Below are 26,719 nucleotides of genomic sequence, written 5' to 3' on the forward strand. Positions count from 1 at the left end.
CTTATCTGTATAGTGGGTGTTGTGACGATTGAACAAGACACAGGTGGAGCACTTAGCGCAGTCTCTGGCTGGGGGCGAGCTGCTCTCAGGGAGGCGGGGGCTGGGCCCCACCTGATCAGCATCTTCCCAGCTCAGGGCTCCTGGGTGCCATGTGCCTGCCTTGGAATTGCTCCCAGAGCAGGAGCTGTGTTCCCTATTGAGTTGGCTTCTCTTTTCAGCAGCCCCGTGAAGCTGGGGTGATCTCATCCACTCTCCTGAGAGGGAAACTGAGGCACAGAGCAGCAAGGGCTGAAGGGTGAGTCAGGGCTGTGCTGGCTTCTGCCAGTTTCATCACCCAGAACTGAGGCCCAACCAGGAGAGGTGACAGTGCCCAGGGTCACCGGGCAGGCAGGCTTCACAGGCTCCAGGGTGGCCGCAGAGACCCTTTACCAAGGCCCCCTCCAGCCCCACGTAGAGGGGAGCCTGAGGCCTGGCAGGAGAAGGGCCATTTGCCCAAACTGTTCATAGGCAAGGCAGGGGGCCTGGGTTCTGGCTAGTCTTTGTGTTTCCTACTCTGTGACCTTTGTGCCTCTCCCAGCCTGTGTCTTGGTCTACAAAACGGGGGCAGCCATCACCCATCAGGTCCCTGGGCAGAAGTGAGGAGGTGTCAGCTGCCCCCTGCAGTGCTTGGTCCTCATGCATTGAGCACCTGAGTTGTACATAGCTGCACAGATGGGTAAACTGAGACTCTGAGCGGGAATAACAACCATCTTGGGTCAGAGGGCACCCAACACCAGACACGCACAAGAGGTGATCATAGCAGGAACCAGTTTATTGGTTGAGGTGGTGGGGGACAGGGGGGTTAGAGGCCACACCATGAGGAGCGAGGGCTCAAGCCTCCCCAGGGCCCTGGAAATCCATGCCCTCCACCAAGTCCTGCAGGTAGGCCTTGTACTGGTCAGAGGTGAGGGAGAGTGGGTGGCTGTTGGAAATGTGCAGGTCCACAGTGTTCTCCAGGGAGGAGGCACCCCCTACCCGGGCGATTTCTACCAAGGCCCTGAGGCACGTGGGCACAACCTGTGGGGGAAGTGGGGACAGGAGTCAGGGAAAACACCCAGCCAGTTGTCCACCAAGGTAGGAGTCAGGGCTGGGAGGACTACAACTCCCTGCAGCCCCTGCTGTAACCCAGGATGAACCATAGGCCCAGGGCTGCTGGGAGTTGTAGTTTTACACACACACACACACACACACACACACACACACACACCACACACACTAACCCAGGATGAACCATAGGCCCAGGGCTGCTGGGAGTTGTAGTCTTACACACACACACACACACACACACACACACACACCCAGAATGAACCATAGGCCCAGGGCTGCTGGGAGTTGTAGTTTTACACACACACACACACACACACACACACACAGTAGTTTTACACACACACACAGTAGTTTTACACACACACACACAGAATTCCCAGGAGTCAGGGCTGAGCAGTCTGTGATCTCGACTTGTGGGAGCCACAGCCATGGCCTCACAATGGCAGCTAAAACTTGAGTCCCCCAGCTTCTACATGGTTTAGAGCAAGGGTCCCCAACCCCCCATGGCCTGTTAGGGACCAGGTTGCACAGCAGGATGTGAGCAGCGGGTGGGGGAATATTACTGCCTGAGCTCTGCCTTCTGTGAGATCAGCGGCAGCATTAGATTCTCAGAGGAGCACGAACTCTATCGAACTGTGCACGGGAGGGATGTAGGCTGCTCCTTAGGAGAATCTAATGCCTGATGATCTGCAGTGGAGGAGTTTCATCCCGAAACCACCCCCTCCCTGTCCGTGGAAAAATTATCTTCTATGAGACTGGTCCCTGGTGCCAAATAGTTTGGGGACCACTGGTTTAGAGAGTTCAAAACAGGTTCTGCAGGTGAGGCCATGGGAAGGAGCTCCCGGGGATGAAAAACTGGTTATGGCAGAGATCTTGGAAGTTGCAGTTTTTTAGAGGGCCCTCTGGGAGTTGGAGTTCCTGGGAGCAACCTCTTCCCTCTGTAAGGCCACCCCTCTCAGCCCCAGGGACTCAGGTCTGCAGGCACCTTGACCATCACGAGCCTCTTGGTCCATGGCTGGTCCTGGGGCCATGACTCCCCCACACAGAACCAGAGGGCATAGCGTGGTGAGCGTCCGCTTCCTTCCGTGAAGGTAATCAGATCTGGGGGCCCAGGAGCCTAGTCAGGGATGAGAAGAGGACCCTCTACCCACCCTTCCCCGTAAACTTGAATGATAACCCCCACCATCTCCCCTGACCTAAGGCCCTCTGCTGCCTCGACCAGGGGACTGCTTGTTTGGGGAAAGTCCACTCCTTCTCTCCCTCCCTCCCATCAGGGTGGGGTTGTTGGAAGGCCACACCCCCAAGCCCCCAAGCCTCAGCATTCATAACAGGCCCAGAGTAGGGGGCCCATGCTCCCAAGGATGCTCAGTTAATCTGGAGAAGCTGGTTGGCATTCAGTCCTGTCTGAGGCTGCACCGTCCAATTGCATCCATTAGTCATGTAAGGTTATTTCAGTTTAAATTGTAACCAACTGGCCAGGCGCGGTGGCTCACGCTTGTAATCCCAGCACTTTGGGAGGCCAAGGCGGGCGGATCACGAGGTCAGGAGATCGAGACCACGGTGAAACCCCGTCTCTACTAAAAATACAAAAAATTAGCCGGGCGTGGTGGCGGGTGCCTGTAGTCCCAGCTACTCGGAGAGGCTGAGGCAGGAGAATGGCGTGAACCCGGGAGGCGGAGCTTGCAGTGAGCCGAGATCGCGCCACTGCACTCCAGCCTGGGGGACAGAGCGAGACTCTGTCTCAAAAAAAAAAAATAAATAAATAAATAAAAATAAAGTAAATAAATAAATTGTAACCAATTAAAACGAATCACGTCCTGGTTGCATTCGCCTCACCTGAGTGCTCGGCCCCTGTGGCTAGTGGCTGCTGCATCAGACAGTGCAGGTGACTGTCATTTCCATCATGGCAGAAAGTGCCACCATACAGCGAAACCCTAAGGGACGTAGCTTTCCTGCTATTGGTCTGTTCACCATCATTAGTTACGATGATGATGACAGTGGCAGCTAATTCCCTGAGCATGCTCTGTGTACTGGGCCTGTGTCTCACCCCAGTGCTGGCAGGCAGGTAGAGAGAGGAGACCGTTCTCAGATTCCACGGGCTCAGGGCAAAGTCCTTTGCCTCGGTTACACAGCGGGCCAAGGGCAGCCAGGGTCTGAATTCAGTCCTAATCCTGAGTTCTTTTTTTTTTTTTTTTTTTTGTTTGAGACAGAGTCTCGCTCTGTCGCCAGGCTAGAGTGCAGTGGTGCGATCTCAGCTCACTGCAGTCTCCGCCTCCTGGGTTCAAGCGATTCTTCTGCCTCAGCCTCCCGAGTGGCTGGGATTACAGGCGCGTGCCACCACACCCGACTATTTTTTTGTATCTTTAGTAGAGATGGGGTTTCACTATGTTGGCCAGGCTGGTCTCAAACTCCTGAACTTGTCATCCGCCCACCTCGGCCTCCCAAAGTGCTGGGACTACAGGCGTGAGCCACCGTGCCCGGCCGATCCTGAGTTGTTAACCACTGTACAGGCTGCTTCGTACTGGCCAGGGCGAAGCCCCCGTGTCACTCACCTACAATGAAGGGCCCCAGGTCGAACACGCCTCCTTCCTTGTCCTTGGGGACCTCGCCGTCAGGCCCATGCCCGCTGTTGGGGAGCAGCTCCTCGCTCACTGCCCAGTATGTGTGGCAGTGCCCCAGCCGCTGGGCCCAGAGCCACTGCCCAGCCCGCCAGAGAGCCAGTCCCCCACCCAGGCAGCTCAGCACATGCCTCACGTAGCTCATCACTCCCCTGTCTGTCAGGGACACGCCAGGGTCTGGCAGTGTGATTGGCCATCCAGGCAGCGTCCTGTCTCCCGCTTCGGATCCCACCAGCCGCAGACCCTCCGGGCAGGAGATGGTCTGCTGGAAGACTTGGCGGCCCCGGTAGAAGGCTGTCACCTCGAACTCCCACTCTGAGCAGCGGCAGCAGCAGCGTGAAGGGGAGAGGGATTGAGAGTCAGGGGCTACCGTCCAGACCTCAGCCCTCCCAGCCTGCAGCTGACACTCACCTTCCCCCGGCACCAACAGCCGCTTCAGTGGGTTCTCAGAGGGCCCCAGGTTTGGGAAGGGAGTGGGATTGTCCAAGCTGGGGCTCCGCAGGGGCTGAGGGCAGGGCTCAGGTGCTACAGCCAGGCTTGGGGGTCCCGGATCTGGGAGTGGGGCCAACACCAGGTTACCCAGTAACTCATCCAGAATGTCTTCCTGGAGGGAAACAAAAAAAAGAGAATCAAGCATTTCCATAGCCTTTTCTGGAGACTTCATATGGACCAGGTCTGTTCTCAGCAATGCAGGGAGGTCAGGCTTGAGCTCTGCCTTCAAGGGGCTTCCAGCCTGGGGACAGAGCCAGCCATGGCATCAACAGCCAAACAAACACTAATGAACACCAGGTGCTACCATTCCAACCCAAGGATCTGGCTCTATGCAGGTAAGACCTGGGCAGAGCAGGCTGGGTAGAATTTCAGAGGGGATGCTGCCCCGGCTCAGGCCTCAGCAGGATCAAGGTGAGGGAGTTTTTCAGTTCCCAAGAGGCTGACAGCCCCCTGCCAATGGAAATCCATGAAATCCCAGGAAGGTGTGCTCGGGCCTGGAATGCTGGGTGAAGACTTGGAATTTTCTCCTGAGGAGACTGGAGCAGGGACAGACAGGGCCAGCACTGGCTCAGGTGAGCGGCAGGCTGGAGGCAGGGGAGCGGGGGGATGGTCTAGAGGGAGAGGACGAGGCCCATGGGGACAGGTTAGAGACTGAGGGACATGAAGGTTGGGCACATTCTCACCTGGGTATCAGAAGTACTGCCTCCGCCATTGGTGTCCGGAGAGGTGTCTTGCTGGGAAAAGTCCCCAACTCCTGTTGAGAAAGGTGGTGAGGGGAGTAGGCGTGCCAGGAACCCTTGGGGCCCAGCCTCCCACATGAACTCCAATCTGGCAGACCTGAGTTCACAAACTCGTAGATTTTATGTGGGTCGTGAGGGTCCTTGCTCCGGTCCTCTGCTAAACGCAACCCTTCTTTGCGGTTGAGGGCAGAACGGAAATTCCTCTTCCAGGTTGGCAGGTCTGGCTTATCCCTCCCGGGAACATATGCACCAGTGGCCTCGGCCCAGGCCTGGGGCAACAGTGGTGTCAGGATAGCGGCGGGAGGATGACTTAGATCCTGCTCCTGGGGCCCTAACCCTGTCTCCCGAGTCCTAACATCACCCTCTTTCCCTGGCAAGTTCTAACTCTGCAAGGTCCATCCCCAAATCCCCCCGTCCCACCTACCTCCATCCCCCACCTCTAGTTTTCAAAAGCCTTTTTTTCTTTTTGAGATGGAGTTTCACTCTTGTCACCCAGGCTGGAATGCAATGGCGCAATCTCAGCTCACTGCAACTTCCGCCTCCCTGGTTCAAGTGATTCTCTTGTCTCAGCCTCCTGAGTAGCTGGGATTACAGGTGGGCACCACCACACCTGGCTAATTTTTGTATTTTTAGTAGAGACGGGGTTTCACCATGTTGGCCAGGCTGGTCTTGATCACCTCAGGTGATCCGTCTTCCTCGGTCTCCCAAAGTGCTGGGATTACAGGCATGAGCTACTGTGCTCGGCCTCTTCAAAAACCTTTGAAACCTCTTTGGTTTTTGTTTTGTTTCGTTTTTGTTTTTAAAGAGATGGAGCCTATGTTTCCCGAGCTGGCCTCAAACTCCTGGGCTCAAGCGATCCTCCCGCCTTGGCCTTGCGAAGTGCTGGGATTACAGGTGTGAACCACCGCACCCGGCCCAAAAACCTTTTCTTTCTAAGCCAGGCTTCCAAGTCCAACTTGGTGTCTAACCCCGTGCACCACCTGCCCCGCAACACCCTCTGTGATAGCCCCGCCCCTCACACTGTTTACCACCTCTGGCATATACTAATTCGGTGGTTAGGAACCTCAGATTTGGGGCTCCAGGTCTCACCTCTGATGTTTCAAGAACCATCCCCCAGTATCTATCCTACAACCAAGAGCCCCGGCCACTAGAGAGCCCCAAACCCCCAGGATGCATTTCCTTTGCGTACTAACCGGCTTTCCCGGTTTTATCCCCATAACCGGGCAGCTCCAACCCTGCTTGCGCCCCACCATCACTCAGCTGATCCGGCTAGCCCCGCCCCTCCCGTTCTAGCCCCACCCGCCAGCGTTGGCACGAGCCCGCCCCTCGCGCGCCACCTCCGCCTTCTCAGCCCGGCCCACTAGGAGTCCTTTCCGCCCAGCGCGCAGCTCCGGGTTTCCAGCGTCCCCGGTCGTCGCACGCACCTGGAAGATTCCGAAATCCTCCTGCTGTGCATCCTGCCGTAGGCCGTGCTTCCAAGGGATGCGGAAGCGCGTGCGGCTCTTGTTCACCCAGGCCACGCCCTCCAGTTGCCCCAGGTCCAGCTGCGACACCAGCCAGGGCAGGATCCGTGGCTTTGCGGTTCCCATGGTCCGGCCTGCGCGTATAGGGCATTTCCTGGGCGCGACCGGCCTCCCCCGGACCCACCTGGCCTGGAGTTTCCGCACCCAGATCTCCTTCTCACGGGCCACGGCACAGGTCCTTCACCCATATTTTCAGGGGTACAAACAGGAAACCTCCTCTTCCCATCCTCCCATCCTCCCGAGAGGCTCCCTAATCAGCTAGGGTTCCTTCCCATGTCCATGGCACACCCTTCCCCAGCGTCTTCAATGCAGACCCTCCACTCCCTCAATTCCGGCAGTATAGACCTCCTCTCTCCCCCACATCATCGAAAGTAAGTATCCCCACTTTCAGGGTAGCATCCTCTTTCCCTAGTTATTTCAGTGCAGAATCGATTCACGTGTAAGCCTCTACCTCTTGCACTTACCCCAGTGTAGACCCCCTTCCACAGTCCCCCTACATAAGATCTCCCGAAACATTCCCAACACAGAACCTCCATCCAATTCCCCCCCGACTGCCCGCCTCCCTCCTCCAGGACAGAGCACGCCCCAGGTTTCGAGAGTGAACTACCCCCATCTACGGAGTCCACCCCTCCCTCTCTAGAACCCACTCAGTGTAGACGCCTCCTCTTTGCCTCTTCCCTCCCTACTTTTTCTAGTTTTTCTGCAGCCGGCCTCCGGCGTCGGCCACTGTAGCTCCTTCCTTGCTCCACTTTCCCCAGAATACACAGCCTGCCTTTCCACTCTCCGTGCAGACCCATCCTCTTTCCCGCTCCTCGCTCTCGGACGCCACCAACGCTCTCCCGGGCTTTTCCGCGTTACCTACGATGGAAGGTCGGGGCGTGCGGGGAGCTGGAGCCCACCCCTGTTTTGCGGCTCCGGGTAGCTCTCAAACTGGAGGCTGCGCACCCCCTTTCCCGTCAGCTGAGCTCTAGAGCGCTGGGGCTTTCTTTTCGATCGACTTCTTGAAATAAAACCAACTTTATCATTCTTTGGGTAACAGACCCGAAAGCCGATGGGACGGCCCGTTGGGCCCGGGGCTGTCCCCGCCCCTATGCCCTTTTTTGGGTTTCCGGCCAGAGGCATGCTGGGAGCGTCACATGCAAATTAAGCGTGTACCCAGCGTTCCGCCCTTCCTTCGTTGGGCCGGTTATCGACCCGGCCCAGTGCGCAGGCGCGGGAAAGTTGAACTAATAAAGTTTGTACGAGTTGAGTGGAGGAGACGGCAAATTGAGTGGAGGAGGCGGCGGTGGGGCCCCGGACCAGGTCAGCGGGGTGTTGACGAGGGGTGGGGTGAGGAGGGAAGAGGAAGGGGCCAGGATCCAGTAGTGGGCACCCCAGTCCCGCTTCTCCGACATCCAAGGGTCCAGGGTCCTCTAGATTCCAGCAGGAGTCGGAGATTTGGAACTACACCTCACAGCAGGCTGCGCGACGAAGAAGCGCGGACCAAGGGGAAGATTTGCCCTGAAACCTCCTGGGATTGGTAGTTCCCGATGCTTTAAGGGTTTCAGGAGTTTGGCATATGCCTCTTACAGAATCCAGGAGTTGGGGCGCTAAGCCCCTTCTTCCTGAGAGACCTAAGGGTCTGGGGCTCCAGTTCCTTTCTCTCTAAGACTCAGGAGTCTAGGACCCCAGCTCCCTCCTCCTTTAGACCCACGAATCTGGGCACCCAGCCCCACCACCTTTCCTTGGATCAAAGAGTCTTTTTCCTGATCCCTTTTTCGTCTGAGGACTCAAGAGTCTAGGTCCCAGACCCACACTCTCCAAAGGACCCAGGAGTCCAGGCCCTCATCACCTTCCTTGGGACTCACAAGTCCTGGTCCCCAAGCCTCCACTTCTTGCTAAACCCTTGGAGTCCAGTCCCTAGCCCTCTCTCCCACAGGTGCCTCCATGGCAGGCTCTGAAGAGCTGGGGCTCCGGGAAGACACGCTGAGGGTCCTAGCTGCCTTCCTTAGGCGTGGTGAGGCTGCCGGGTCTCCTGTTCCAACTCCACCTAGGTAAGAGGAGTGGCCCTTCTCCCCCAGGGGCCAGCATTTGAGGCTCCCTCCTAACTCTTGCTCCTGGTCTCAGTCTGTGTCCTCTCTTTATATCCGGCTCTATTCTCTGTCTTTGGGGTTTTGGAGAGAGGTCCTCAGCGGTGGAGGGAGGGAGTTGGGGAAAGAGACTGCTTGCAGGGGATCTCTGGTGGGGTCAGCCTCTGAAGTCCTCCTCCCCAGAAGCCCTGCCCAAGAAGAGCCAACAGACTTCCTGAGCCGCCTTCGAAGATGTCTTCCCTGCTCCCTGGGGCGAGGAGCAGCCCCCTCTGAGTCCCCTCGGCCTTGCTCTCTGCCCATCCGCCCCTGCTATGGTTCAGAGCCTGGTAAGAGATTTCCATGATCATCCATGAAGCTGGCAGAACACGGGATAAGGTGCTAGTTTAAGATCACTCAGCTAGGGGGTGGCTGTGTGGAGTCTCTAGCACCAGCCTTCAGGACAGAACCGTCCTGTCCTCTCCCCTCCCCAATTAGATTTCTGTCAATTCTGTGGGTTGGCTTTCAGAAAGCATTTGGTCAATCTGGTTGTTGTCTCTTTCCTTCCATAACTACTTCCCTGCCCCTAGGACTTTTGTAGCCAGGAATACCCCTGATAGAGGGGCAGGAGGGCTGGTTTTCAATCACATCTCCCTGGCTGTTTTAGTTGCGTGACTCTGGGGAAAATGCTTTCTCTTCCCTGCTCTCCTGTTTTTCCAATAGCAGAGTAGGAATTGGGGAGGAGGTCACTGGACTTGATCAAGGTGACCCACAAGTTTCCTCGTAGGTGTGAACCTGGACAGACTGGTAATGGCTGCTGGGAGTGCTAGCTTGAAAAGGGGTTTACAGGTGGGGAGAGGAAGTGCTGTGATCAACTGGTGATGTCTGAAGTGGGTGAGGGAAGGGGGATACTAACAGTAGTGTCTTGCGTTTGCCTTCCTTGGATGAGATAATCTTCAAGGTCTAGTTGAGCTCTGACAGTCTTTTGGAGACAGATTCTTGCTCTGTCACCCAGGCTGGAGTGCAGGGATGCAATCTCGACTCACTGCAATCCCCACCTCCTGGGTTCAAGCGATTCTCGTGCCTCAGCCTCCCGAGTGGCTGGGATTACAGGTGCATGCCAGCATACGAGCTGATTTTTGTACTTTTAGTAGACACGGGGTTTTGCCATGTTGGCCAGGCTGGTCTCAAACTCCTGGCCTCAAGTGATCCTCCCACGTCAGCCTCCCAAAGCGTTGGGATTACAGACGCGAGCCACCACACCCGGTCAGCTCTGACATTCTTTTTTTTTTTAAGACGGCGTTTCGCCCTCGTTGCCCAGGCTGTAGTGCAATGGCCCGATCTCGGCTCACCACAACCTCTACCTCCTGGGTTCAAGCAATTCTCCTGCCTCAGCCTCCCAAGTAGCTGGGATTACAGGCATGCACCACCATGCCTGGCTAATTTTTTTTTGTATTTTTAGTAAAGACAGGATTTCTCCATGTTTGTCAGGCTGGTCTTGAACTCCCGACCTCAAGTGATCCGCCTGCCTCAGCCTCCCAAAGTGATGGGATTACAGGCGTGAGCCACCTCGCCTGGCCCCAGCTCTGACATTCTAAGTCCAGTTTGAGGATCTCATAAAGTGAAAAAGTACAAGGGTTTTGGCATTTTTAACCAAGTTTTCTCACTGGGCCTCAGTTTACCCCATTATAAAATGGGAATCATGGCCGGGCTTGGTTGCTCATGCCTGTAATCCTAGCATTTTGGGAGGCTGAGGTGGGCAGATTGCCTGAGGTCAGGAGTTCGAGACCAGCCTGGGCAACACAGTGAAACCCCATTTCTACTAAAATACAAAAATTAGCCAGGTGTGACGGCGTGCGCCTGTAGTCCCAGCTACTCACGAGGCTGAGGCAGGAGAATTGCGAGACTCCGTTTCCCAAAATAAATAAATAAATAAATAATAAATAAAATGAGAATAATTGCCACCTGCCAAGGTAGTTGGGGGAAGGAGAGAATCCATAAGTTTCCAATGTCCTGGAAACCTGTCATTAACTCTTCTCACCCCAGGCCCAGCTACTCCAGACTTCTATGCCTTGGTGGCCCAGCGGCTGGAACAGCTGGTCCAAGAGCAACTGAAATCTCCGCCTAGCCCAGGTGAGGCACAGAGGAGCCCCAGAGAAAGATGGCGGTAGGAGGATAGCCAGGGTTCTGCCCCCAGCCAAATTCTCTTCTGCCTCCAGAATTACAGGGTCCCCCGCCCACAGAGAAGGAAGCCATACTGCGGAGGCTGGTGGCCCTGCTGGAGGAGGAGGCAGAAGTCATTAACCAGAAGGTGATGGGCATCTGTCCCACTCCTTGGCAAGGACAGGAGTTGCAGAATGGTGGGGCACTGGGATCAGAAGCTGAATCTGTATTTTCTTTGGATGGTCAGGTGGAAAGAGGCTGGGACAAGGTTTCAATGAAGGATTGAGGCACTTTGGGAGGCCGAGTTGGGCGGATGACTTGAGGTCAGGAGTTCGAGACCAGCCTGGCCAACATGGTGAAACCCCATCTCTACTAAAAATACAAAAATTAGCCAGGTGTGGTGGCGCGCTTCTGTAATCCCAGCTACTCAGGAGGCTGAGACAGGAGAATCGCTTTAGCCCAGGAGGCGGAGATTGCAGTGAGCCAAGATTGTGCCACTGCACTCCAGCCTGGATGACAGAGTGAGACTCTTGTCTTTAAAAAAAAAAAAGAATGGTTGAATGACAGGGGTATGCTTAGGGTAGTACTGTACTGTAAATTAGTGGTTTTAATTGATTGTTAGAGGGGCACGGTCTAAATGCAGAGGGTGTGGCCATCAAAAACATTATCGACAAGAGACTGGCCAAGTTGGGGAAGTAAGGGAATGAATGTGGGGGTGGGGGAGTGGCTAAAATCTTACTGAGCGTAGAAGGGACCTGGCTTAGAATGTAGGGGAAAATGTACTACCAGAGGAGGCGTGGCTTGTGGCTGTGTCCTGGAATCTGATTGGCTTCGGAGCTTGGACAAGGTACATCATCCTCTAATATTAATTGAATGGTAGAGGGCAAGATTGTTGTAGACACTAGGTTGGCCCCTGGGAAAGGCCACCAGGGGCATGGCTAGATTAACTCAGTTACAGTAGAGGTTGGCCCTGATGGCATGGCTTAGCGACTCACGTTCTAGGCCAGTATCCCAGGGGTAGTTTGGCAGAGACCCTAGAGTCTGGCTTGATTGGCTAATATGGATGAGGGGTGGCCTAGAACTTTAGCATCTAGAACGATCCTGAACCGGGAAGCCACGCCTCCCAGCCCCCTATTGGTTGGCCCCGGGGGCGCTGCTGACGCGGACCCTGCCTCTTCCACCCTACAGCTGGCCTCGGACCCCGCCCTGCGCAGCAAGCTAGTCCGCCTGTCCTCCGGCTCTTTCGCCCGCCTGGTGGAGCTGTTCTGTAGCCGGGAGGACAGCTCTCGCCCAAGCCGAGCATGCCCCGGGCCCCCGCCTCCTTCCCCGGAGCCCCTGGCCCGCCTGGCCCTGGCCATGGAGCTGAGCCGGCGCGTGGCCGGGCTGGGGGGCACCTTGGCCGGACTCAGCGTGGAGCACGTGCACAGCTTCACGCCCTGGATCCAGGCCCACGGGGGCTGGGTGAGCCGCTGAAGCCTCTCTCTCCGGGCCTCACTTTACCCAACTGTCATGTGATAGAGGAGGGGCGGGGACTTCTTAGGTTCCTCTCAGACCTCAGGTATTCTCCCAGCTCCACTGCGTTCGTTCTGTGTTGAGCCCTTGCTGTATGCCAGGACTGCAGCGATGAGTGCGGACGCTATGCTTGGCGTCAACGACTGGGTACGCTAATACTGTAAGCGTGAAACCAGTGACTGAGGTTACTCAGGGAGAGGCCGGACTAGGTGGCTCATGCCTGTAATCCCAGCACTTTTGGAGGCCGAGGCAGGAGAATTATTTGAGGCCAGGAGTTCAAGACCAGCCTGGACAACATAGTAAGACCCCCATCTCTAGAAAAATTGAAAATAATTAGCCAGGGTCGGGTGCGGTGGCTCACACCTGTAATCCCAGCACTCTGGGAGGCCGAGGCAGGTGGATCACCTGAGGTCAGGAGTTTGAGACCAGCCTGGCCAACGTGGTGAAACCCTGTCTCTACTAAAAAAAATACATAAATTAGCCGGGCGCGGTGGCAGGTGCCTTTAATCCCAGCTACTGCGGAGTGTGAGGAATGAGAATCGCTTGAACCTGGGAGGCAGAGATTGCAGTGAGCTGAGATCACACCACTGCACTCCAGCCTGGGCGACAGAGTGAGACTGTGTCTCAACAATATAATAATAAAAACCGGGTGCGGTGGCTCATGCCTGTAATCCCAGCACTTTGGGATGCTGAGGTGGGTGGATCACTTGAGGTCAGGAGTTTGAGACCAGCCTGACAATGGTGACATCCAGTCTCTACTAAAAATACAAAATTAGCCGGGCATGCCTGTAATCCCAGCTAGGGAGGCTGAGGCAAGAGAATTGCTTGACCCCGGGAGGCAGAGGTTGTAGTGAGCCGAGATTGCACCACTGCACTCCAGCCTGGGCAACAAGAGCGGAACTCTGTCTCAAAAAATAAAAATTTTTAAAATTAATAATAATTAGCAAAGCATGGTAGCACACACGTTTACTCCCAGCTACTCAGGAGGCAGAGGATCCGGGAGGATCACTTGAGCCCAGGAGTTCAAGGCTGCGGTGAGCTATGATTGCACCACTGTACTCCAGTGTGGGTGACAGAGTGGGACCCTGTCTCAAAAAATAAAGTAGTAAGGCTGGGCGCGGTGGCTCACGCTTGTAATCCCAGCACTTTGCGAGGCCGAGGCGGGCGGATCACGAGGTCAGGAGATCGAGACCACGGTGAAACCCCATCTCTACTAAAAATATAAAAAATTAGCTGGGCGTGGTGGCGAGCGCCTGTAGTCCCAGCTACTCGGAGAGGCTGAGGCAGGAGAATGGCGTGAACCCGGGAGGTGGAGCTTGCAGTGAGCCGAGATCGCGCCACTGCCCTCCAGCACTCCAGCCTGGGTGACAGAGCGAGACTCCGTCTCAAAAAAAAAATTGGGAGGCCGAGGCGGGCGGATCACGAGGTCAGGAGATCGAGACCACGGTGAAACCCCGTCTCTACTAAAAAAAAATAAGAAAAAATTAGCCGGGCGTGGTGGCGGGCGCCTGTAGTCCCAGCTACTCGGAGAGGCTGATGCAGGAGAATGGCGTGAACCCGGGAGGCGGAGCTTGCAGTGAGCCGAGATTGCGCCACTGCACTCCAGCCTGGGCGACAGAGCGAGACTCCGTCTCAAAAAAAAAAACAAAAACAAAAAAATAGAGTAGTAGTGCTACCTCAAAGGGTCGCTCTGAGGGTTAAAATGGGGTCAATCTGGGAAGCCCTCTGTGCACTGCCTGGCATGCAGGCATTTTGTTGGTGAGGTTATATGGCTACCTGCTGCCTTTCCAACAGTGCCTGTCAGGATGCCCTCCCGGGGAACCCCCTGCCTCCGTCCTCTGCTCCTTCTGGTGGGTTCTGGTTTCACCCCCAATGAGGCCTTCCCAGGTCCCCATTGACAATCACAGCCACCTCCACACCCTCCCACTGCCCTCCTTCCCCCTTCCTGCTTTTCTTTTCCTTCCATAGCACTTTGCGCCTTCCAACAGATGGTGGAATTGACTTGTTTTACTTCTCTTCTGGTTTATTTTTCTTTGTTGGTGTCTCCCGCCTCTAACACATCAGCTTCAGAAGACCCAGAAGTCTTCCCCTCTCCTTTTCTTACTTTATCTCCAGTGCCGGTTTCAGAGTTGGATTGGGCTCCAGCATGCTGGCCCTGTGGCTTGGCGACTGTCGCAGTCTCCCTGAGCGGCACTCTCCCCCCTGGTCCAGTGAGCACGGTCTCATTTACCTGCCTTGGGGGGTCCCTGTGGGTATTCACTGAGAGAGGGACACAAGCCAGGCTCTGGATGGAACCGGTTTGCCTGGCAGGAGCTGGTTAAGTGTGTTTGGGGAGCAGGGAGGAGGAGGCCAGTAGGGCTGGAGTAGGGTGAGCGGGCGAGAGATGAGAGGAGGAGAGGCGCCGGGCCAGCCAGGACCCTGTGGTCACGGTGAGTGAGAACTCGGACTTTGACTATGGGTAAGCCAAGGTCTTTGAGCAGCAGAGGGACAGGCGCTGATTTAGGCGCTAATGGGCGCCCTCTGGCGGCCGCCTGGGGACCGACTGCTGGGGGCGAGGGGCAGTGGAGAATGCTGGATTTAACTTAGCGGTGAAGCTGACAGATTTGGCTAATGGGCCAGATGTGGGGACAGACTAAAGGATGCTGGCCCGAGCAGCTGCAGGGCGACATCTTAAGTTCCCCGAGATGAGGAAGGTGTGGGGACGGGGCGATGGGGGTGGGGAGCAGTCCGGTCTACAGTAAGATCAGAACTCATAGCACATGTTGAGGGAACTGGATATAAGTGTTGGGCTCAGCAAAGAAGCTCGTTTATTTTATTTTATTTTAAGTTTTTAGATGGAGTCTCACTCTGTTGCCCAGACTGGAGTGCAATGGCACGACCTTGGTTCACTGCAACCTCCACCTCCTGGGTTCAAGCGATTCCCTGCCTCAGCCTCCTGAGTAGCTGGGGTTACAGGCGCACACCACCATGTCCGGCTAATTTTGTAGTTTTAGCACAGATGGGGTTTTGCCATGTTGGCCAGGCTGGTCTCAAACTGTTGGCCTCAAGTGATCCACCCGCCTCGGCCTCCCAAAGTGCTGGGATTACAGGCTGAGCTACCACGTCTGGACAATTTCTTAAAAATTTTTTTTTTAAGTAGGATTGATAGCAGATGAGTTTTCTCAGTGGGTCAGGTCCTCTGCCAGGGATTTCAATGGAATTATCCCATTTAAACCCACTACAGCCTCATGGGGTTCTTATTATCCTCATCTTGTGGGGGCAGAGAGGGAGAGTTCCCAGCATGCAGAGTGTTTGAATCTGGATTTGTACACGAAGCCACGACTCTGAATTCTTCAAATCCCAAGACTCTCTTCCCCGTCTCTGAATCTGTCCCCTGACTCTTCACTCTCTCTGGGTCTCTGTCTAATCCCACTCCAGTGCCCTGACCCTCCTCGGGCTCATCCTTTCCTCCTCCTGCTAGGACCCTGTCCCCCTCATCCCTGTGCCCTTCTGTCTGGGTCTCTGTCCCCTTCTCTGGGTGTCTGTCGCCCTCCGCTCTCTGGTTCTTTGCCTTCCCGTCTCTGATCTCACAGGGCTGATGTGGATGCTGCTGTATGGGGGGAACACCTGCCCTGCTCACAGGACACTGCCACTTTTCCCTTCCAGGAGGGCATCCTGGCCGTTTCACCCGTGGACTTGAACTTGCCATTGGACTGAGCTCTTTCTCAGAAGCTGCTACAAGATGACACCTCATGTCCCTGCCCTCTTCGTGTGCTTTTCCAAGCCTTCCTATTCCACTCAGGGCTGTGGGGTGGTGGTTGCCCTACCTGTTTTTGCCAAAAATAAATTGTTTAAAACTTTTCATATTAAAAACGTTACAAAGTATTCAATTGTCTGTTCTTACACTTGAGAACTAAAGTTCTAAGGAGAGGAGATTTGGTTCAGAGATTTCTGTGGCTTACACAAATTGAGGAAAGAACTAGTTCATTCATTCTAGAAATATTTATTTGCAGCACCTACAAGAGCCTGTCTCCTGGACATGTAGCATATTTGAGAGAATATCTGTAAATATTCCAGCAACTTGCATTTTTTTTTCCTATTGCACGATCTGGTTATTCTAGCTAATGCTATATGATGGTCATGGGGTCTTTCCAGCGAGTTCCGCAGAAAGGTACACTCTAACTTCACCTGTGTCTAGGACACCACCCTCTTCTTGTTTTTCTCCTCCCATTGCTCCTTTCAAGTCTCTCTTGCTGGTTTCTCATCTACCTACAGGCCAGTGGTTTGTCACACACACACCCCCACCCCCCCTTTTTTTTTTTGGAGATAGGGTCTTGCTCTGTTGCCTATACTTGCACTGTTGTATAGATACAGTGGCACTATCATGGCTCACTGCAGCCTCAACCTCCTGGGCTCAAGTGATCCTCCCACTTCAGCCTCTCTAGTAGCTAGAAGTAAAGGCATGTGACACCACGCCTAGCTAATTTTTAAAAAAGAATTTTTATGGGAGGCCGAGGCAGGTGGATCACTTGAGGTCAGGAATTCAAGACCAGCCCGGCCAATATGGTGAAACCCCATCTCTACTAAAAATACAAAAATTAGCCGGGCATGTTGGTGGGTGCCTGTAATCCCAGCTACTTGGGAGGCTGAGGCACGAGACTCACTTGAACCTGGGAGGCAACAGGTTGCAGTGAGTTGAGATCACGCCACTGCACTCCAGCCTGGGCAACAGAGCGAGACTCCGTCTCAAAAAATAAATTGTAGAAATGGGATCTCACTTATGTTGCCCAGGCTGGTCTCCACCTCCTGGGCTCAAGCAATCCTACCTGGGCATCCCAAAGTCCTGGGATCACAGGCATGAGTCACTGTGCCTGCGTGGTTTGTCTCCTTTATAGGGCCATATCCCCCTTCACGGAGTAATGTTTGTAAATTAATAAAGTGAAATGTACATACAGGATTACAAACCGAACCAATTACAGTTGATCCTCAGTATTTGTAGATTATTTGCAAATTTGCATCCTTGCTACAATGTATTCATACCCCAAAAATTAAGGCAGTGCTTTTGTGGTGTTTTGGAGGGCAATGCTTATGCACAGAGCTGCAACAAGCTAAAGACCTGATGTGCATATTTGCAGCTGGGCTTCTCTTGCTTCAGTTCAAACACTGGAAACAAATGTCCTTTTCTTGGTTTGTTTAGTGCCACGCTTTTCAATTTTTTTTTTTTTTTTTAAGTTAGAGTCTCGGTCTGTCACTCAAGCTGGAGTGCAATGGCTTCATCCTGGCTCACTGCAACCTCCACCTCCTGAGCTCAAGCGATTCTCCTGCCTCAGCCTCCCAAGTAGCTGGGATTACAGGCGTGTGCCACCAGTCCTGGCTAATTTTTTTATTTTTATTTTTATTTATTTTATTTTATTATTTTTTGAGATGGAGTCTTGTGTCGCCTAGGCTGGAGTGCAGTGGCACCGTCTTAGCTCACTGTAACCTCTGCCTCCCGGGTTCACGTGATTCTCCTGCCTCAGCCTCCGGAGCAGCTGGGACTACAGGTGCCCGCCACCACGCCCGGCTAATTTTTGTTTTTTTAGTAGAGACGGGGGTTTCACCATATTGGCCAGGCTGGTCTCGAACTCCTGACCTTGTGATCCGCCCACCTCGGCCTTCCAAAGTGCTGGGATTACAGGCGTGAGTCATCGCGCCCGGCCTAATTTTTTTTTTTTTTTTTTTTTGAGACAGAGACTCACCCTGTCGCCCAGGTTAGAGTGCAGTGGCGCGATCTCGGCTCACTGCAAGCTCCGCCTCCCGGGTTCACGCCATCCTCCTGCCTAGGCCTCCACGCCCGGCTAATTTTTTTTTTTTTTTTTTGAGACGGAGTCTCGCTCTGTTGCCCAGGCTGGAGTGCAGTGGCGCCATCTCGGCTCACTGCAAACTCCACCTCCCGGGTTCACGCCATTCTCCTGCATCAGCCTCCCGAGTAGCTGGGACTACAGGCGCCCGCCACCACGCTTGGCTAATTTTTTGTTTTTGTATTTTTAGTAGAGACGGGGTTTCACCGTGTTAGCCAGGATGGTCTCGATCTCCTGACCTTGTGATCCGCCCGCCTCGGCCTCCCAAAGTGCTGGGATTACAGGCGTGAGCCACCGCGCCCGGCCTAATTTTTTGTATTTTTAGTAGAGACGGGGGTTTCACCGTGTTAGCCAGGATGGTCTCGACCTCCTGACCTTGTGATCCGCCCGCCTCAGTCTTCCAAAGTGCTGGGATTACAGGCGTGAGCCACTGCGCCCGGCCGCCCGGCGTAATTTTTGTAGAAATTTTTAATAGAAATGGGGGTTTCACCATGTTGCCCAGACTGGTCTCGAACTCTTGACGTCAAGTGATCCGCCTGCCTCCGCCTCCTAAAGTGCTGGGATTACACCCGTGAGCCATTGCGCCCGAACTCTATTGGAAATTTTAAGTCTCAGGCGTTTGCCAGCGGCACGCCAGAGAGTATGGCCTGCGCCGAGGCCCAGAAACCAAAGAGCGAGCTCATTCCGGGATTGGAGAGAAGTATGAGCGGAGGGAAGTAGAGGGATCGGGGAGAGGAGGGACAGGACCCACGCATTCGGCCCTTTGCATTCAGCTTCATTCAACTAGGAACTTTTTCTGCAAATCAAGGAAAGCTTCCCGGAGGAAGTGGTGCCTAAGCTGCGCTCTGATTCACGTTTAGAAGCTGACCAGACAAAGAGAGGTGAGCGTTCCTGGCAGGGGGAGGGACTTGGCAAAAACCAAGTGTCTTGAGAGGGGTTGATGGTTTTAAAAAACTTGGAATGATTATGTCAAGGTTTAGGGATTTAATGTGTTGACGATGAACTCCTATTCCTCACTTGCTTCGGGACCCCAGCTATGCCCTTCCTCTCTCTGGGCCTCTCGCCGATTCCGTTTTTCCCCCAGGTAATGAGCACAAGCTCCCTTTTTCCTCCAGACTCCCCCCGGGTTGGGAGGATCCACCGAGTGGACGAGGAGTGATTAATTCCTTTGAGCCAATCGTTGGTGCCTGAAGCCCCGCCTTCTTCCCCACCCGTGGGCCAATTGCCGTGTTCTCCTTGAGGCCGGCCGCTAGGCGAGGGTGGGCCTAAGGCTGCGTGACGTCACCTCCGGATAAACCAATGGCAGCGATTAGGAGGCGGGTCGTTTTGGTGATGGACAGGTGTTTCAAGACGCCCCTTTAGCGCGGGGCTCCCCGGGAAGCTTTGAGGCGGTGCTGGGTGTAAAGGGGAGGGCAAGCCTGGTGGATTCTGCCCAATCACCAGTCGCGCTTCTTGCAATAGACGGGCAGTTTTCCCCATCCCGGGTCGACTTGAGGGGGCGGGATTCTGGACGCCAGAGTTGGCAAACCCCTGACCTATGATGGACGTATTCCCCAGCCAATTACTAGACGGTATTCTCAGATGGGCCGCCTCCATTGCCAATGAAATCTTCCAGCGGGGTCGTGGTAGGCGGGCCGTGGACCCTCTGGTATAAGGCGGTCCCGGGGGAGTGAGGAGAAAGGGGGGGTCTTGGCGGCCGGAGGAGGATTAGGTGCGGGTGAAGATGGCGGCAGCCGAGGCCGCGAACTGCATCATGGAGGTGAGCGCTTGGAGCGACGCCGTGGGCGGGGGGCAGCTTTGGGTCGGTGTTTCACGCCTCTGTGGTGGGGAAAGGGCTCTAAGTTGGCGACATGGGGTTGGAGGTCCCCCGCCGCACACGGGGGCGCAGCACGTTCCACATCCGGGGATATCGTTTGAGGTGACGGCTCCCTAGCTTTCAAGGGCCTTCGGCATCCGGCCTAGCGGAGGGTCTTATCCCCCCTCCCACGTGGAGGAGGGCCGGGGGCGCTTCCGGCCAGGCCCCCACGTGGCCGCGGCGCGGTGGGTGGGGAGGGGGTGTGCCGAGTCCGGTGGCCCGGCGGGCTCCACGTGCGGGACAAAGGCCCCGCCCCCGGCCGGGGAGGGGCGCCTGCCGGGGGGGCGAGGAGGGGGTCCGACCCTCCTGACGTCCCCAGTCCTCCTCCCCGGGGACCTGGGCACACGCCGTGGGGTGGGATCGACCTGGGGCCCTCCAGGATGAAGAGAGTCTCTTGGGAGGAGCAGTGCTTCTCAGCCCTTTACAACCTCCTTCCGAGCTCCGGGGGCATCTGTTGGGATATCGGCCCCGGTTTTGTGCGTTCTGGATTAGGGACTGGAGGAAAACCAAGAGTGGGGTCCCCCGCCGACCCCGTTTCCCCACCCAGAATTCTCCTCCTCGCCCAGGGCTTTAGGAGTTGGGGGATGGGGCATGCCCCTGTGACCTCCCTCTGGGTGGTGGTGGGGCATCGAGATCATTTTCCCATTAATAAGCGCCGTGCACCCCCTTGTGGCCATTTCTGGATGTGTGGGAGGGACATCTTTTTCATGGGGCGTGTCCTGAAGCCCACCTCCCGTCGGATTTCTTCCTGGCGGGCGGAGGGAGGAGGGTATGTCCGCTGGGAAGGAGTTGTGGGAAATACGTAGGCTGAGAGCTTTACCCTCTACTGGAGCCCTTTATCTCCCCCGGGCCTTTGTGAGGGTGGGAGATGACCTCCCCCTTCCTGAAGCCCTGTGCAGGGGTCCTGAGCCCCGGGGTCCTGAGAGTGGGTGCCTGAAATGGTTTCGAGTGAGGTTTGGTTCTCGTGCAGCCATGTGGGGGAGGTTTCAGTCTTGCGTTTCAAGCCCTCTGGGGCTGGGGTTGTCTGGCGGTAGTTTTCAGTGGTATTGAGAAATGGGCCCCAGTGGGAAACCCCCTCAGCACCTTTCTTCTTATAGGCATCCCCGCTGGCTTGGGAGAGCTGGAGGGAGGGTGCTTGGAGCCTAGTAGGTCATGGTCTGTGACGTGGCCCTTCTTGGAGACTTGAAAAGTGGTCACATCTGGAAGAGATGTAATCTGATGGGGCCTCTGTCCTTCCATCCCTTACCTATGGCATTGGCTGGAGGGGCAGGTCAGCTCTCAGCTGTCAGGATGCAGCTCCCAAGGGTCGCTATAATGACTTCCCACCCTCTTGGCTGTCTCCTGCACCTGGGGCTCTATGGGTGGAGGAAATAACTTTCCCAGAGGTGGCCTCAGGCTTGGCCGCACCTGGAAGTCTTCAGGGCCTGGGATGGGTGTCTGAATGGGGGCGATGGGCTGACTCCCCAAGCCATATTTTTTTTTTTTTTGAGACGGAGTCTTACTCTGTCACCCAGGCTGGAGTGCAATGGCTTGATCTCGGCTCATTGCAACCTCCGCTTCCCGAGTTCAAGCGATTCTCCTTCCTCAGCCTCCTGAGTAGCCGGGATTACAGGCATCCGCCACCAGGCCCAGCTAGTTTTTGTATTCTTAGTAGAGACGGGGTTTCACCATGTTGGTCAGGCCGGTCTCAAACTCCTGACCTCAGGTGACCCACCTGCCTCGGCCTCCCAAAGTGCTGGGGTTACAGGTGTGAGCCACCGTGCCCCCAAGCCACTTTCTGGAGTCCTCTCATTCTTAGAGGGTCCAGGAGCTGCCCATCCTCCCTGGGACCCTACCTTTGTGGGCAGAGGGTCATAAGGGAGGGGGTTGGTTCCAGCTGGTTTTGTTTGGGGCTCCTGAGTCCAAGGCAGGAGCTGGGGTCTGGGGTGCTAGCTCTGGGGAAGTACCCATGTGCCACACCTCTATTCTGGAATCCTCTCAGACATGAGACTGGTTTGCAGAGGTGGCAGATGCCCTGTGGGCATACCCTGCCAGCCCCGCTCCCTCCTGCTATTCATGGCACCCTAGGATAGGGGTGTGTGTGTCAGGAAGTGTCACCTAATCTGGGGGAGATTAGGTGATGAGAGGGAGCGACAGCTGGCGGTGGCGGGTGCCAATTCCCCTTCCCTGGATGGGGGAGGTGTGTGGTCAGCTGCCTGGCCAGAGAGGGGCAGCGTGGGGGTGGGCCACCATCTCTCCAGCCACAGCTGGGATAGGAGACCCCCTTTCTTCTCCCCTCACTTTTCCCATCCCTTTCTTAAACACTCCACCTCATTACTTGCCCCCTTTGCCACCACTCCCCACCAAGAAGGAGAATTGCTGGAAACCCACCCCCCACCCCCGCCAGAGCCCAGGTCCCGCCGCCCAGCCCTCCCACAGCCACTCCCAGTAGCTAATCCTTTCTCCCTGTTACTCTCTCCTAGAATTTTGTAGCCACCTTGGCTAATGGGATGAGCCTCCAGCCGCCTCTTGAAGAAGTAAATATCCTTTTGTGAGACCCCTCCCCACCCCGACCTCCACATCAATATATCTTGCCACACATCTGGCCCTGTCTTGAGGTCTAACCATACCCCTCTTGCTTCAAACCAGTTTACTCCAGGCCCCCAGACACTTAGTAGCAACCCCTCCAGGTTCACAGCCCCCGCTGGCCTCCCCCAGTATCGCGGCTACTTCCTTAACTCCACCTCCAACCCCCCTTTGCCCTTCCCTGTGTCTGCCCCCATTTTCCTTCCCCTCCCCTCCCCAGCTGTGGGCTGAGCTAGAGACGGGGGCAGAGAGACTGGAGAGATGGTAGGCGTGGCTGAGGTATCGGGGTGCTCCCCTGGATGGTGCTCTGGGGGGGTCCTGGAAGTGGAAAATGGGGTTGTTAGGTTTTGGGGTTCCTGGGGGGGGCAAGATGGCAGGCGGGGGCTGTAGGGTTGTCATGGTATGATTTTGGGGGTTCTGTACTACTCTTCAGGGAAAAGTAGGGACCTGGAGGTTTAAGAGGCTGTGGGGAGCCCCCAGATCTGATCCGTGATCCCATCGGCCCCCTCCCAGGTGTCCTGTGGCCAGGCGGAAAGCAGCGAGAAGCCCAACGCTGAGGACATGACATCCAAAGATTACTACTTTGACTCCTACGCCCACTTTGGCATCCACGAGGTCAGTGGGGACAGTCCCCAAGGCCCCAGTCTTAGCGGGGGTTAAATGTTGGGGAGGGGGTGGAACCTGTTTTCCCACGCATGCGCACTGCTTCCCCTGGCAGCAGGCCGCCTCTCTGCCCCTCTGCTGCGCACCCCCTAGGGTCTCCTCGCCAAGCCGTTGCCTTGGAGACCGAGGTTAGCCTGAATCTCTGCAGGGGCCTCTTGCCGAAGGCTGGGGTGGGAGAGCGCATGCGTGCCTGGGGCCTTAGCCAGAGGTCGGGCAGGGCCCGCTGGTCTCTGCCGCCCTCTAGTGACCGGCGGTGGGACTGCGCCCCGGCTGCTCCCGCCCTGACAGCTTCTGCACCCTTGAGATGTGACTGAAGACACTGAAATCCCAGAACGAAGCTGGGGTGGCATTCTAAGGAATTTTCTTTTCCCCCTGAGGCCTTTTTCATAAAATTGTGGCAAAATATGCATAAAATTGCCATTTTTTTATTTTTAGAGACAGGGTCTCGCTCTGTCGCCCAGGCTAGAGTGCATTGGTGCAATCACGGCTCACTGCAGCCTCGACCTCCCCGGCTCAGGCGATTCCCCCCACTTCCACTTTCGGAGTAGCTGGGACCGCAGGTGTGCGCCACCGCGCCCAGCTGATTTTCTTATTTTTCTGTAGAGATAATCTTGCCTTGTTGCCCAGGCTGGTCTCAAACTCTTAGGCTCAAGCGATCCTCCGGCTTTGGCCTCCTGAGGTGCTGGGATTACAGGCGTGAGCCACTGCTCCCAGCCTGAGGACTTTTAAAAGCCAGGGTTCACTGGTTCTTAGGTAGCAGTGGTGAAGTGTGGCCAAGATTGGAGTTTAGTCCATCTAATCTGATTTTTTTAAAAGGGAAACTGGCTGGGTGCGGTGGTTCACGCCTGTAATCCCAGCACTTTAGGGGGCTGAGGTGGGAGGATCACCTGAGGTCAGGAGTTGAAGACCAACCTGGGTAATATGGTGAAACCCTGTCTGTATGAAAAGTACAAAAATTAGCCGGGCATGGTGGTGTGCACCTGTAATCCCAGCTACTTGGGAGGTTGAGGCAGGAGAATCGCTTGAACCCAGGAGGCGGAGGTTGCAGTGAGCTGAGATTGCACCATTGCACTCCAGCCTGGGCAACAGAGAGATTCCATCTCAAAAAATAAAAATAAATAAAATAAAATAAAATAATAAAATATATAAAAGGAAAACTGAGGTGCATGGAAGAAAGCGAGAGGGCCGAGCTCTGGCCCTCTGAGCTCTCAGGACACGCTGTTCTCCAGCTGGGGATATAGGGCCCCTCACGGCGTCTCTGTGCCATTCTTGCCCTAGGAGATGCTGAAGGACGAGGTGCGCACCCTCACATACCGCAACTCCATGTTTCATAACCGGCACCTCTTCAAGGACAAGGTGGTGCTGGACGTCGGCTCGGGCACCGGCATCCTCTGCATGTTTGCTGCCAAGGCCGGGGCCCGCAAGGTCATCGGGGTGAGTCTCCAGGGCGGCCAGGCGGGGCCGGGCCTGGGGGATGGAGGGGGGCCCATCAGGGCTAAGGGATTGGATGGAGGTGATGGGGGCAGGGGATGGGTCTCACCCTCCCTTCTTCCTGGGCCCTCAGATCGAGTGTTCCAGTATCTCTGATTATGCGGTGAAGATCGTCAAAGCCAACAAGTTAGACCACGGTGAGCCCAGAAAGAGGATGGGTTTGTGGGAGTGGAGGGGGTGATGCCCTGCTTCCCCAGGGCCCTCTGAAGAGCAGTGGGGTCTATGGATGGCCACAGATTCGCAGCTCCCAACCCATGGTCTTTTGGGCTGCCGGCCGCCTGAGAATCTGAGTGTCAAAATCACGAGCTTAGCGCCTCAGTCTTAAAATTAGGGCAAGAAGCACTCTCTAGTTTCTTGAATGAGTAATAGAGTCACGTGGTTGGCCACTGAAGGCCCACAGTGAGAAGCCTTCCCTGTTTCCCAGCTGCCCTCCTCTGAGTTTAACCAACACTAACTTCCAGAGAAGTCTGGACCTACAAACACATACATATGTAAATGCGTTTACATTCTCGCGCGTAATTTTCACGCCAGTAGCATTTCGTACCAGCCTCTTGCCCTTGGCTTCTTACACCTGCCTGTCATGTTGTGTAACACTTTCCAGGATGTTGCGGCATTCGCTGTTTTCCACCATCACAGGTACATCCCCAGCATTTTCTTTTTTTTTTTTTTTTTTTTGAGACGGAGTCTCACTCTGTTGCCAGGCTGGAGGGCAGTGGCACGATCTCAGCTCACTGCAAGCTCTGCCTTCTGGGTTCAAGTGATTCTCCTGCCTCAGCCTCCCAATTAGCTGGGATTACAGGTGCCAGCCACCACGCCTGGCTAATTTTTTTGTTTTTTTAGTAGAGACGGGGTTTCACTGTGTTAGCCAAGATGGTTTCAATCTCCTGACCTCATGATCTGCCTGCCTCGGCCTCCCAAAGTGCTGGGATTACAGGCATGAACTTTTTTTTTTTTTTTTTTTTGTATTTTTTAGTTGAGACATGGTTTCACCATGTTGGCCAGGCTGGTCGTGCACTCCTGACCTCAGGTGATCCTTTGGCCTCCCAAAGTGCTGAGATTACAGGCCTGAGCCACCGTGCCGTCCTGAAGTGATTTTTTAAAAGAGATTATTATAATGAATGCACGAATCCATTTGAAGCAAATTCCCACTGTGATGTAATTTTCCCGGTAAATGCGTCTGCAGGTGTCTTATCTAATGGATAAAGGCTGTTCTGAGAATGTGACTATGCTGTTACTTCTTATATCAAGCCCACCCAGTTAAAAACAAAATCGTGGCCGGGCGGCGGCTCACGCCTGTAATCCCAGCACTTTGGGAGGCCGAGGCAGGCAGATCATGAGGTCAGGAGATCAAGACCATCCTGGCCAACACGGTGAAACCCTGTCTCTACTAAAAATACAAAAAATTAGCCAGGTGTGGTGGCAGGTGCCTGTAGTCCCAGCTACTCGGGAGATTGAGGCAGGAGAATGGCTTGAACCCAGGAGGCGGAGCTTGCAGTGAGCCGAGATTGCGCCACTGTACTCCAGCCTGGGCGACAGAGCAAGACTCCGTCTCCAAAAAAAAAAAAAAAAAAAAAAATTGTAACATCACCTGATACCCAGTCCACATAAAATTTCTGCTCCTGCCTCAAAAATGTCCAGAACGATGTATGAATTTTAAAACAGAGTTAGAAGGGTTCATGGCTTCTCACCCAGTTCTCTGAACTGAGTGGGGTCCCTAGGCTGTAGCCCCCGGGGGAGGTGAGGTGAGGGGCAGGCCTCCTGGGGGCTGATGTGGCCGCCCTTGTCCGCCCGCAGTGGTGACCATCATCAAGGGGAAGGTGGAGGAGGTGGAGCTCCCGGTGGAGAAGGTGGACATCATCATCAGCGAGTGGATGGGCTACTGCCTCTTCTACGAGTCCATGCTCAACACCGTGCTCTATGCCCGGGACAAGTGGCTGGTGAGGCCCCAGCGGGACAGGTGCAGCTCGCGTGGGCTGGGGTCCAGGTAGAAGACGAAAACCACACTCAATTTTTCCCACAGACGGGACTTACTATGGGGGCTTGGCTGCAAGGTGTTAGAAGGCCACAGCCCGAGCCAGGTGTGACAGACCCTGGAGGGAGATGATGCGATGTAGGGGAGGTCGTAGGAACAGGAAAACCGTAGTAGG

The 26,719-nt window shown here is 55.2% G+C and overlaps 3 protein-coding genes across 12 annotated transcripts; 2 read left to right on the forward strand and 1 right to left on the reverse strand.

Annotated features, from left to right (window-relative positions):
• Positions 1 to 790: 790 nt before the first annotated feature.
• Positions 791 to 7,569, reverse strand: IRF3 (interferon regulatory factor 3). 7 transcript variants are annotated; one of them, XM_030821063.1, is made up of 8 exons: positions 7,318 to 7,569; positions 6,361 to 6,533; positions 5,034 to 5,205; positions 4,880 to 4,950; positions 4,116 to 4,308; positions 3,669 to 4,019; positions 2,072 to 2,187; positions 791 to 1,056 (listed from the first exon to the last, which is right to left on the reverse strand). In XM_030821063.1, exons 2-8 carry the CDS (start codon positions 6,523 to 6,525, stop codon positions 871 to 873), a joined length of 1,254 nt encoding a protein of 417 aa, XP_030676923.1. In that variant the 5' UTR covers positions 6,526 to 6,533; positions 7,318 to 7,569; the 3' UTR covers positions 791 to 870. The 7 variants fall into 7 exon arrangements, with proteins under 7 accessions (XP_030676923.1, XP_030676921.1, XP_030676922.1 ...); XM_030821061.1 differs by having other exon boundaries at positions 3,639 to 4,019; XM_030821064.1 differs by having other exon boundaries at positions 794 to 1,056; positions 2,072 to 2,203; positions 3,639 to 4,019.
• Positions 6,524 to 16,043, forward strand: BCL2L12 (BCL2 like 12). The gene is made up of 10 exons (XM_030821783.1): positions 6,524 to 6,657; positions 6,758 to 6,830; positions 7,166 to 7,329; positions 7,499 to 7,761; positions 8,378 to 8,492; positions 8,712 to 8,854; positions 10,551 to 10,637; positions 10,724 to 10,815; positions 11,856 to 12,128; positions 15,825 to 16,043. The coding sequence occupies exons 1-10, from the start codon at positions 6,524 to 6,526 to the stop codon at positions 15,873 to 15,875; spliced, it is 1,395 nt and encodes a 464-aa protein (XP_030677643.1). The 3' UTR covers positions 15,876 to 16,043.
• Positions 16,044 to 19,589: 3,546 nt separating this feature from the next.
• On the forward strand, positions 19,590 to 26,709 carry PRMT1 (protein arginine methyltransferase 1). Of its 4 annotated transcripts, none has more exons than XM_030821071.1 (7): positions 19,598 to 19,757; positions 22,316 to 22,373; positions 22,584 to 22,697; positions 22,932 to 23,033; positions 24,360 to 24,515; positions 24,646 to 24,709; positions 26,367 to 26,709. In XM_030821071.1, exons 3-7 carry the CDS (start codon positions 22,680 to 22,682, stop codon positions 26,558 to 26,560), a joined length of 534 nt encoding a protein of 177 aa, XP_030676931.1. In that variant the 5' UTR covers positions 19,598 to 19,757; positions 22,316 to 22,373; positions 22,584 to 22,679; the 3' UTR covers positions 26,561 to 26,709. The 4 variants fall into 4 exon arrangements, with proteins under 4 accessions (XP_030676929.1, XP_030676931.1, XP_030676930.1 ...); XM_030821072.1 differs by having other exon boundaries at positions 19,608 to 19,757; positions 22,584 to 22,682; XM_030821069.1 differs by lacking the exon at positions 22,584 to 22,697 and having other exon boundaries at positions 19,590 to 19,757; positions 22,316 to 22,369.
• Positions 26,710 to 26,719: the final 10 nt, after the last annotated feature.

This window comes from Nomascus leucogenys, chromosome 10, assembly GCF_006542625.1.
Source record: "Nomascus leucogenys isolate Asia chromosome 10, Asia_NLE_v1, whole genome shotgun sequence".
In the NCBI taxonomy this organism is placed as follows: Eukaryota; Metazoa; Chordata; class Mammalia; order Primates; family Hylobatidae; genus Nomascus; species Nomascus leucogenys.